This window comes from Panthera uncia, chromosome B1, assembly GCF_023721935.1.
Source record: "Panthera uncia isolate 11264 chromosome B1, Puncia_PCG_1.0, whole genome shotgun sequence".
NCBI lineage: Eukaryota > Metazoa > Chordata > Mammalia > Carnivora > Felidae > Panthera > Panthera uncia.
Window position 1 is genome coordinate 191389506 of NC_064811.1, and position 12731 is coordinate 191402236.

Consider the following 12731-nt stretch of genomic DNA (forward strand, 5'->3'; position numbering starts at 1 on the left):
TTATTTGACACGATTGATCAGTTCCTGCTCTTGAAACACATTTCCCACCCATATTCCAGGACTTCTCTCCTTCTCCCTCTCCCTCTCTCTCTCTTTCCCCCTTGGTTTCCTTTCATTCCATTAGAAGTTTCTTATCTGTCTCTGTTTTGAGTCCTCTTAGTTTTCCTGGTTTCCTTAAGTTCTTTGTTTCTTCAACCTACATTTAGCCATAGATAGGCATTTTCATCCCACTCCATGACTTTTAAATATATATTATGTGGTTGGTAATTCCATCTTAGTCCATTCAGGCTGCTATAACAAAACACTATTAGGTAGATTATCAACAATAGAAATTTTCTCACAGTTTTGGAGGCTGGAAGTCTGAGATCAGGATGTCGGTAGGGTCAGGTAAGGACCCTGTTCATAGCTGGCACCTCTTCAGCATATCCTCACATGGGGAAAGGGATGAGACAGCTCTGTGAGGTCTCTTGTAAATGAATTAATTGCGTTCATGAGACTTCCACCTTAATGATCTAAGGCTCCACCTCTCAATACCATCACCTTCGGGGTTTCAGCATATGAATGTGGCAGGGGTGGGGGTGAACATAGTGGGAAGGACACAAACACTCAGACCATAACACTCTATAAATAGTATTTATGGCTATAACATTTCCTGAATTTACATTTGTATATCCAACTGTCTCTATTATTTCCACTTGTATGTAATAAACTCTTACAGAATAACTCTTATGGAACTCTTGCATATAATAATAACTCTCACTTGTATGGAATAATGACTCTTTCATTGTTTTTTAAAAAAAATTTTTTTTAATGTTTTTTTTAATTTATTTTTGAGACAGAGAGAGACAGAGCATGAACGGGGGAGGGGCAGAGAGAGAGGGAGACACAGAATCAGAAGCAGGCTCCAGGCTCTGAGCCATTAGCCCAGAGCCCGATGCAGGGCTCGAACTCACGACCGCGAGATAGTGACCTGAGCCAAAGTCGGACGCTTAACCGACTGAGCCACCCAGGTGCCCCGACTCTTTCATTGTTTAAGAGGCACTCTACCAACTGTGTTTAGGTACATGGCCCCCAACAACACTATTATAGTACTATGATTTTTACCTTAACATATGAGGAAAATGAAGCAGAAAGAGAGTAAGAAAGTTTCTCAAAGCATCATCTGGCAAATGGCAGAGCTTGAATTTTGGCCTAGGTATTCTGGCTAGACAGCCCTGATCTTCATCATGATGTTTTACTCATATTTCATCTATCCAAACTGGAACCCTCATAATTAACTCTTTGAATATTCTGTGACTCCAGTTCCCCACCATCTCAGTAAATTTTAACTATATTCCTTCAATAGCTTCAGTAAAAGTACCAGGAATAATTTCAATTTCAATCCATTAGGCCAGCCAATCCTGTACCTTAAAATACATCCAGCCCCTGGTCATTTCTCAGATTTCCACTATTAGCATTTTATTCCAAATCAACACGTTTCTTGCTTGGATTATTATACTTTCATCCTAAGATGTTTTTCTGAGTCAGCACTTCGCTTCATCAAATCTGTTCTAAACATGTAGAGTGAGACTAAATACAATCTTTTAAAGTTTAATAGTGCAACTCCTCTGCTGACAACCCCAAAAACCTACCTCAGTCAAGAAAGTATAAAAGTCCTTAACAGAGCTTATGGTGCCAAAAGGACCCAGTCCCCAACACTTCTTTAAGCTCATCTCCTTCTACTCTCCTCTTTAGTCATGGTCTTCTATATCTTCCATATGCCAAGATGTTATGACTTTAGAACCCTGAATTTGTTCTAAAGAGATATCCTCATCAACATCCTCATTAACTGGCTTCCCTGCCTTATGCATTAGAGGCTTGAGTTGCACTCTTTCAGATAGCACTTCCTAAAAGATTATGCCCTATCATTGTCCTTTCCGATTTATAGTACCTTTCAACATTTATCACCATCATGTATACATTGTACTGGTTTATTTGTATGCTTATTGTAAGTCCCCACCTCCCCAATTAAAACAGAAGCTCATGAGAGAAGATCACTTTACATGGTTTCAATGTTGTATCCCCCCCCCCAAATTAAAACAATGCCTACCATATAGTAGATGCTTAATCAATACATGGTAGATGAATAATGAACGAACGACAGCCCATCCCATTGAAGATTCAATGGCCAAAAATTTGATGGAAGAAAAAAGGTTACCATTTGGCTTTGAATTTTACGTAGATCTTGTTTTCCAAACCAGAAGAGGCGGCACGTCTTATTTACCACATATTTCACCTTCCCATACACCAGAAACCAATTTTGAGCCCTTTGGCTCAAAATATAAGGAAAAAATAATATATAACATGATAAGCCATACACATAAAATTATATAAATCTTCTGGTAGATTCAAGAAACATGTACAGTGGTGGCCTGTCTCTGTACAAATAAAACGGAAAGACTAAATGAATTTGAGTTCTCAATATTTATGAATTTGAGTTCTCAATATTTATAACAAAGAGACTATTATTGTGTAACATTGCACACCTTAAAAATTTGAAATCTAAACAATAAATGAGTGAAGGGATATCAGGAATACTTTTCATACAGAAAATGTACTTCTGCCAAGTGGTCATCTAACTTCTGCTACGAGAGTTTTTAGTAATAGAGAAATCACTACATTAAAGTTGAAGCCAATCCCACTATTGGACGGTTATAATGATTAGGAAACTTTTTTTCTTTTATCAAAACTAAATCTGCCTCCTGGTCACTTCATTGCTTTCAGGTTTATTTGGCTACACTAAGTCTAATTGTTTAAAAGAAATGTTTGATATATATGAATATTTTTAACATTTTCATTTAAGCAGAGCTAAATTCTTCACTTTTTTTTCGCATTATATATGGGTTTATATCCTTTTTAACTGTCTAAGTTACCCTCTTTTGAATCTACTAGAATTTGTTAACATCTCTTTAATATTAGATTTCCCAGTATTCACTGAAGTACGTTTTAACAATAGCGTCTAAATTCACTAATCCAATCTGGCACTGAAATGACCACACAACTATAAAAATAGCAAACAGCTGTACCAGTATTGCAAATTAAAGTAGCATGCCATGCACCCTTCAGAAGCTTGAATAAATTTCTTCTGAATTTAAAATAGGTGCTACTAGATAAAAAAAAAAAAAAAAAAAAAAATGTTTCCACTACCTAACTTGGAAATTCTCTTTACTGAAAATGCACAATGTCAAGGGACACAGGTGCTGTCAGATCACATCGTTCTACAGGAATGGAGCTGAGATAAATGCAAGATACAGAAAAGTTGGGGAGGTCATTCTTCAGGACACTGACTACTAATTCATATAAACACTATTTGAGTGGCAATACCAGAAAACCTTACAAATACACAATTGCAGGTATGTGGCAAGCATAATTACAACGCAGGACAGAACCTTTCTAAGGACCAGCTGTGGCTGTCATGCCAATGGAACTCAGTGCTTTATCAATATAGAGAAGACACCCTGTTGAATAAATTCTCACTTCTATAGACTAACCCATAATCCATTGTGTTCTCTCACCTTAGGTCAGCCTATTAGCTCATGGAACTTCTGTCAAACTTATGTCAACCGTCCTGATGGCTTAAGGTCTTAAGTCCTTTAGTAAGACAGATAAACAAATAGAAAGTGAATGGATTGAAAAAAGTCATTCCTTTCTGCTCTTGGGAGAATGGTGGAAAACATAAACATAGAAACAAATGGGTCAATCTAAAAAGCCCTTGAAATTATTTTGGAAACAAGTACTTAAAAACTACTTATAAAAATTATAATGGTTTTATAAGTAAGATGTATCAAAAGGCCAAAAGAGCCATGATTCTCTAGCTATTAAAACCATGTTAAAAGAATTAATAAGTGATAAAATAATATTCATTTGAACCATTTGAAATAACTTAATTCCCCAATCCTTCAAAGATACCTGTCAACAAAAAAATTCAGGATTAAGTCTATGCACATATGTGATAAATCTTAAACTGAGTATTAGAAAATTAAACTTGTCAAGGTATTAAATAAATAGACCATGAACAAGGATTTTTCCAGAGGTATAAAATCATCCAAAATTAAGAAATCTATTCATTTAACTCCATTAACAGGGCAAAAAGAATAACCTAGCTGCAAATATCCAAGAAACATTAAATTTCTAGCATATAAGATTTTTAGTATTTATTAGTATTAAAAATTTTAACTATGAGAGGAAAAAGATAATTTCTTAAGTTTATAAGAATATTTACATGAAATGTAAAGCCAAAATCCCACTTAAGCATGTAGGAATAAATACTTTCTTTTAAATTCAGGACAAAACATATAGTTAAATTCACTATCTCAGTTTGCACTGTTTCACATAATTGTTCCAAAAGTGACAAAATGATGCAGTAAGTAACTGAGGAAGAAACAAATATTCATTATTTTCTGACATTACTGTTCACCTGGAAAACACAAATCATCTACTTATCTGTTAAAATTACTAAGACCACTTAGTAAGATTTCTAGATACAAATCAATAGGCAGTAATCAATAATTTAAAGTTACAAAGTGTATTTAAAAAAATAGAATCCATTAACATTAGCAAAGATCAATATGATACGAAAAATCAGCTGAAATATCCACAAACAATATTTTTCAAAAAATAGTATATATCTTTATTGAAGGTCAATACAAATTTTGAGTGGATAAATTCAATGATATAAAATTACCCATTCTTTCAAAAACAATCATCAATTTGATGTGTTTTCAATGAAAATACCTATGATTTTTTGGATAGAAATTGTATAAAAATATAGATAAGTATTCAATATAGTGATAAAATTAGCGAAGAAAACTGAGAGAATATAATTGAAAGAGTAATTGCTTCCTAAAGTATTAAGAATTACATAGAATAGATAGATCATTGAAAGATAATTAAATGTCCATAAGATTTCAAGGATTTTTTTTAATTTCAAGGATTTTTTTTAATTTCAAGGATTTTTAAATGTGCTAAATATAGCATTGAGAGACTAAGAGAAAAATTACCAGGTGTACTCACAACTGCAAAGAAAAGATCCCCCTCCCCCCCCCCACCCCACCCCCTCGAATTTCCCGAAACCAGCCAGGGCGTGCCTGGTTGTAGTCTGACATAAAGGCAGGAACCAATCAAGTTCTGCTGAATGGTTTAAAATAAAGGCGGGAACCAATCAAGTTCTGCTGAGCGTTCAAATTTAAATGTTAACCAACAACAGCTCTGTAACCTCTAAAAAAGGTCCCTAACTTGTTTGTGCCGGTCTATAAAAGAAGCTGTAAGATCCTTACTCGGGGCCTCTTAGCGTCACCGGTTTTGTTTTTGTTTGTCTGGCTCTCCTGCGTGGGATCTGTATCGGTGACTGACACGGCCCTGGCGGACGCGCTATAGGGCAGTCGGTCAGGTCCAGTAGGAGACGTCCACTGGCACCCACCTGGGGCACCTTTTTGGGCCCATCGGAATTTTTCTGTTCGGGTGGCAGACACCCGAAACGCGCTAGCGATCTAAGTGTTGTGTTCTCTATTCTATAATTTTTAAGTGTTAAACTCCTTCTCTTTCACAGGTGACCTGGCCTGGCCCAGCCAGAAATCCTCATAACTTTATTGTTTCTCCTTTTAATCCTTTCCTCCACCTCCAGGATACAGATGGGCCAATCTCAAAGCACTCCTCTTTCTCTCCTCGTTGCTAACTTCAGGGATGTTAAAACCAGAGGACAGAATTTGAGTTTAGACATCCGGCGGGGAAAATTAATAACCCTCTGCCACTCCGAATGGCCAACCTTCGGCGTTGGATAGCCAACCGAAGGAACTTTCTGCCTCCCTATAATTGCTAAGGTGAAATCAAAGATTTTTCTACCGGGTCGCGAGGGACACCCTGATCAAATTCCCTACATTCTTGTATGGCAGAGTTTAATGGAAAATCCACCCCCTTGGTTGGCCCCCTTCCTATCCTCGGGAACGTGTAAGGTCCTTGCCATGCAGCCTGCAGGTCCCCCAAAATCAAGGACGCCAGCCGCGCCCTTGTATCCCATATTGCCCGATAGTCAGGACCTACTATCCCTAGACCCTCCACCCTATCATCCCCCTCCCCTCGCACCCCAGGCCCTGCCCGCAGCACCCGTCCCACCAGTCACCCCACTACTTGCCCCCCTAGGGGAACCAGGAGGACGGGAAGCGGCAGCCGTGCCGGAACCAGGAGGACGGGAGGCAGCAGCCACACTGAGCCCCATTGAAAACGAAACCAACCACGGGGGTCCCAGCCGGCTGAACCCGCAGGCACACCCAGCGTGAGCCAAACCCTCGCCTCCCCGACTCCACTGTGGCCCTACCCCTGTGGGAAATAGGGCCCCCCAATGAAACAGGCAACCCCCGACTCCAGTATTGGCCCTTTTCCACTAGTGACCTTTACAGCTGGAAAACGCAGAACGCTCGATTCTCTGATAACCCTAAAGACCTAATAGCTCTTTTAGACAGTGTCATGTTCACCCACCAGCCCACCTGGGACGACTGTCAGCAGCTCCTCCGCATCCTGTTCACCACAGAGGAGCGAGAGAGGATCCAATTAGAAGCAAGAAAGCTGGTTCCCAGAGACGACGGTCGGCCGACATCTAACCCTGACCTCATTAATGCGGCTTTCCCCCTAACCAGACCTCCACAGGACGAATGGGACTACAACACTGCAGAAGGTAGGGGAAGGCTACTCATTTATCGCCAGACTCTGATGGCGGGTCTCCGGGCTGCAGCTCGCAAGCCCACCAAGTTGGCTAAGGTATATTCAGTCGTACAGGGAAAGGCAGAGAGTCCAGCTGCTTACTTAGATTAATAGAAGCCTTTAGGCAGTTTACTCCCATGGATCCAGAAGTCCCTGAGAACCAGGCTGCTGTCGTTATGTCCTTTGTAAATCAAGCAGCTCCTGACATTAAAAAAAAAAAAAACTCCAAAGTCTAGAGGATTTAGAAGGTAAACAGATCCAGGATCTGCTCCGTATAGCACAACGGGTCTACAACAACAGGGACGCCCCAGAAGAGAGACAGATCAAAGCCACAGAGAAAATGACTAAAGTCCTGGCCGCTATAGTCCAGAAAGAACAGCCACCCCCAGAAGGCACTCAAACAATACGCCCTCCCAGGCGGCACTTAGATAAAGATCAATGCGCCTATTGTAAAGAAAAAGGCCATTGGATACGAGAATGCCCCAAGAAGAAACAATCCCGCCCCAGCCAAGAGCAATGGCAACCTAAAATAGCCCCCATACTGCTTACCCAAGATACAGAATAGGGAGGATGGGGTTCAGATCCCCTCCCCAAATCTAGGGTAACGTTGCAAGTGGAGGGGACCCCGGTCCAGTTCCTAGTTGATACTGGGGCACAGCACTCAGTTCTGGTCAAGCCCCATGGAAAAGTATCTGAAAAATCATCCTGGGTATAAGGGGCCACCGGAATAAAGAAGTACCCCAGGACAACTCAGAGGACTGTGGACTTAGGAACTGGGAAGGTAACCCACTCCTTCCTGGTCATTCCCGACAGCCCCTGCCCCCTGTTGGGGAGGGATTTGCTTACCAAAATGGGGGCTCAAATTCATTTCCAACCGGGGGGACCCACAGTGACTGACTTCCACAACCAACCCATATCTGTACTCACTGTGAAACTAGAAGATGAATATAGGCTCCATCAGGAACCCACTCCTCTGGGGCAGGGCATCGAGCCCTGGCTTCAACGCTTCCCAGACGCATGGGCAGAAACGGGTGGTATGGGGTTAGCAAAACATCACCAAGCCCTATTTATAGAGGTCAAGCCCGGGACGGACCCCGTTCGCGTGCGCCAATACCCTATGCCGGCGGAAGCCAAAAATGGCATCACACCGCACATCCGCCGCCTCCTTGACTTCGGGGTCCTACGCACCTGCCACTCAGCATGGAATACCCCCCTTCTGCCCATGTGCAAACCCAACAGCGGGGAATACAGACCAGTGCAGGACCTGAGAGAAGTCAATAAGCGGGTGATGGACATACATCCAACCGTTCCTAACCCCTATACTCTCCTGAGCGCCCTCAGCCCAGAAAAACAATGGTCTACTGTTCTGATCTAAAAGATGCTTTTTTCTGCCTACCACTAGTGCCTAAAAGTCAAGAGCTATTTGCATTTGAGTGGACAGATCCAGACAGGGGCATAATGGCTAGCTCACTTGGACCAGACTGCCACAAGGATTCAAGAACTCTCTGACCCTGTTCGACGAGGCTCTACACGAAGATTTGAGTACAGACAATAACACCCTAATATAACTCTCCTACAGTACGTTGATGATCTCTTAATAGCTGCCGAGACACCCGAAACCTGCATCCAGGGAACCGAAGGTCTCCTGCGAACTCTGGGAACCTTAGGCTACCGCGCCTCAGCAAAGAAGGCTCAGAGCTGCAAGTCAGAGGTAACTTACCTGGGTTACTTACTGAGAGGGGGGCAACGCTGGCTAATGGATGCCTGGGAGGAGACTGTCCTTCATATTCCCAGACCGCAGACACCACGACAGGTGAGGGAATTCCTAGGGTCGGCTGGGTTCTGCGGACTATGGATACCAGGGTTTGCTGAATTAGCAAAACCTTTATACCAGGCAACAAAAGATCAACAGCCCTTTAGTTGGACAGAGGAAGCCGAACAGGCCTTCCAACAAATCAAAAATACTCTGCTATCAGCACCTGCCCTGGGACTCCCCGATGTCTCCAACCCTTCCACCTATATGTAGATGAAAACCAAAGCATAGCTAAGGCGGTGCTAACTCAGCATTTGGGCCCTTGGTGCAGGCCAGTAGCCTATCTGTCTAAAAAGCTAGATCCAGTGGCCGCCGGATGGCCACCCTGTCTCCGGATGATTGCAGCCACTGCCCTAATGGTAAAGGACGCTGATAAGCCGACCATGGGCCAAGAGCTACAAGTCACCACCCCGCATGCCATCGAGGGCATCCTCAAGCAGCCGCCTGACCGATGGCTGAGCAATGCCCGACTCACTCATTACCAGGGACTGCTGTTGAACCCCCTCAGGGTCATCTTCACCCCCCCAACGGCCCTGAACCCAGCATCACTGCTGCCAGACCCAGACATGGGAACCCCACTTCATGACTGCGCCGACATACTGGCTCAAGTTTATGGGGTCTGGGAAGACTTGCAGGCTCAGCCATTATCGGACGCAGACGCCATCTGGTTTACCGACGGAAGCAGCTTCGTTCACCAAGGACAAAGGTATGCGGGGGCAGCCGTGACTTCAGAGTCACGAGGTGGTGTGGGCAGAAGCTCTACCCCCCGGAACCTCGGCTCAGAAGGCTGAGCTAATAGCCTTAACCCAGGCCCTAAAGTTAGGAAAAGACCGCAAGCTAACCGTGTACACTCATAGCCGATATGCGTTTGCCACCGCTCATGTACATGGGGCGATATACAGAGAACGAGGGCTCCTCACAGCTGAAGGGAAAGACATCAGAAATAAGAGATTCTAGCCCTGCTAGCAGCCTTATGGGAACCCAAAAAGCTAGCGATTGTGCATTGCCCAGGACACCAGAAGACAACCGACCCAATTTCCCGGGACAACAATTTGGCCGATCAGACTGCAAAAAACATAACTCGGCCCCCAGCGCAATTGCTGATCCTACAGCTGCCAGACCCCGGACCCCGGGAATTGCCCCCCAGCCCTGAGTATTCATAAAGCGACATTCAATGGATAAGTAAACTTCCTATGACCCGAATCAAAGATGGCTGGTGGAGAGACTCTAAAAGCAGCATTATACTCCCAGATAACCTAGGATGGCAAGTTCTAGAGCGGATCCATCGCAGCACCCACTTAGGTTCCCGGCGAATGTTGGACTTACTGAGACAGACTGGACTAAAAATCAGAAATGTCTCTGATAAGGTCGATCAAGTAGTCACTAAATGTACAGTGTGCCAACTCAACAATGCGAGTAGCAATCCTCAGACAACAGGGGTATGACAAAGAGGGAGCAGACCGGGGACCTATTGGGAAGTAGATTTCACTGAGGTAAAACCAGGAAAATATAGAAGTATTTGCTAGTTTTTGTAGATACCTTTTCAGGATGGACTGAAGCCTTTCCAACCAAGAATGAAACGGCGCAGATTGTAGCCAAAAAGATCCTAGAAGAAATCCTGCCCAGGTATGGTTTTCCAGTAATGATAGGGTCAGACAATGGACCTGCATTCGTCTCTAAGGTAAGTCAGGGACTGGCTTCCATACTTGGGGCTGAATGGAAATTACATTGTGCACACTGACCCCAAAGCTCAGGACAGGTAGAGAGAATGAACAGAACCTTAAAGGAGACCCTAACCAAATTGACCATGGAGACTGGCGCTAATTGGGTGGTCCTTCTCCCCTACGCTCTCTGTTCAGGGTGCGTAATTCCCCATACAAACTGGGACTCACACCCTATGAAATAATACATGGTAGACCACCCCCCATCATCCCTAACCTAAAAGATAACCTTGTCAAAGCTGAGAACGATAATAGTCTTGAATTCTTGTTCTCCCTACAAGCCTTGCAGAGGGTCCATGAAGATGTATGGCCCAAATTAAAGGAACTCTATGAGACTGGACCCCTGCCTATTCCACATCAATTCCGGCCAGGGGATTGGGTCCTCGTCAAATGTCATCGGCAGGGAACTCTAGAGCCCAGGTGGAAAGGACCCTTCCAGGTCATCCTGACAATGCCTACTTCCATCAAAGTAGATGGAATTTTCACCTGGATCCATTTTGCTCATGCCAAACCAGTGGACCCGTTCTCAGACCTCATCGGACTTTCAAAGACAACCTGGACTGTTGATCGGACTAAGGACAATCCTTTAAAATTGACCCTACGCCGCCAACGGACTGAGCTGTAACTATGGTACTTGCCCTTCTCTTGATTGTTCTGAAAATTCTGTCTGTAAATTCAAACTCCCACGACCCCTATAATTTGACATGGGAAATTACTAATTTAGAGACTCATGAAGTCTACAACAAAACCCTAGGAACTTCCCCATTAAATACCTGGTGGCCAGATTTATGTTTTAATTTAGAAAAAAATAGTCCATTAAAAGAAATGGAAGGAGGTAAATGGAGGCAACTGCAAAGGAGGGTATCAATAAGTAGAAATGGAGTTTATGCATGTCCGGGATTTAGGACGGGGGCAATGAGGCACACATGTGGAGGGTTTGAAAACCTCTATTGCGCAGCCTGGAGTTGTGTCACCTCCAATGATGGGGAATAGAAGTGGGAAGTAAAGCCCCAATTTATTGAAATGTCCTATGTCCAACCATGTACCTGCACCAGGTATGATGAAAACTATAACCTTATTCGTGTGAGATTTACAGAGGAGGAGAAAAAGGACAGGCAGTGGGTCTTAGGACTCACTTGGGGACTCTACTTATATCAATATCCCCTCTTTGGGACTGCCATTCAAATAAAATTAAAAGTCTCCCCTCATGTACAACCGGTGGGGCCAAATCAGGTATTAGGAAAAAAAGAAAAAAAAGAGATGAGTCTATCCCAGAAGGTATAGACTCCCTATGGAAATTGCTAACAGCAGCGTATGAGGCCTTAAACCGATCGGACCCTGAGGCAACAAGGGCCTGCTGGCTATGTTATGATATAAAACCCCCCTTCTACGAAGCCATAGGTCTAGCTGCTCCTTTTTCACAGTCAGACGAAGAGTCGCCAGCAGCTTGCAAGTGGGATCGAAAGGGCCCCGGCCTCACACTGCAAGCGGTCACTGGCAATGGGACTTGTATAGGAAAGGTCCCCTCTAGCCATATCCAGCTCTGTGCCCAGACTAATCACCCTATGGGTGAATCTAAATGGATGATTCCAGCTCCTGACAGTTGGTGGATTTGTTCTAAGACAGGGCTTACCCCATGTGTTAGCAGGGATGTTTTTAATTTGTCACCCGAATATTGTACCATGATATTAATATTTCCAAGGATTATTTACCACTGAGAAAATGTATATGATCTGTGGACAGAAGGGATGGAAGCAAGACAGTCAATGAGAACAAAACGGGAACCCTTTACGACCATAACCTTGGCCACCTTATTTGGCCTCGGTACCATAGGGGCAGGAACAGGGATCTCATCACTAGCCATCCAGCACCGAGGGTTCAATAGCCTAAGGGCAGCCATTGATGAGGATACAGCCAGACTTGAGGACTCAATCTCGCGCCTCGAAAAATCTCTGACCTCCCTTTCTGAAGTGGTCCTACAGAACCGAAGGGGGCTAGATCTAGTCTTCCTCCAACAGGGAGGTTTATGTGCAGCCTTAAGAGAAGAATGTTGTTTTTATGCTGACCACACCAGAGTAGTCTGAGAGTCCATGGCTAAAGTTAGAGAAGGCCTGGCCAAACGGAGGCGGGAATGACAACAACAAGGCTGGTTTGAGTCTTGGTTCAATCAGTCCCCATGGCTAGCCACCCTGCTTCCTGCTCTAGCTGGGCCCCTTATACTCCTCCTTCTCTTCCTCACCCTCAGGCCTTATTAATAAACTAGTTGCCTTTATCAAAGACCGAGTTAACACGATCCAACTGATGGTCCTTAGGACCCAATACCAACCCGTCATTACCGAAACATTTGAGTCAGACACATAAGATCCAAGATTGGCTCTTAAGGCACCAAAGAGAGGGGGGAATGAGAGACTAAGAGAAAAAATACCAGGTGTACTCATAACTGCAAAGAAAAGATCCCCCCC

At 43.7% G+C, this 12731-nt stretch overlaps 1 protein-coding gene across 1 annotated transcript; it reads left to right on the plus strand.

Moving 5' to 3' along the window:
* The first annotated feature begins 371 nt into the window (after positions 1-371).
* On the plus strand, positions 372-8761 carry LOC125922517 (uncharacterized). The gene is given in 6 exon segments (XM_049630097.1): positions 372-377; positions 5931-6208; positions 6300-6835; positions 6838-6944; positions 6947-8098; positions 8315-8761. Coding segments are annotated over 6 exon segments (2526 nt in total).
* The last annotated feature ends 3970 nt before the right edge of the window (positions 8762-12731 follow it).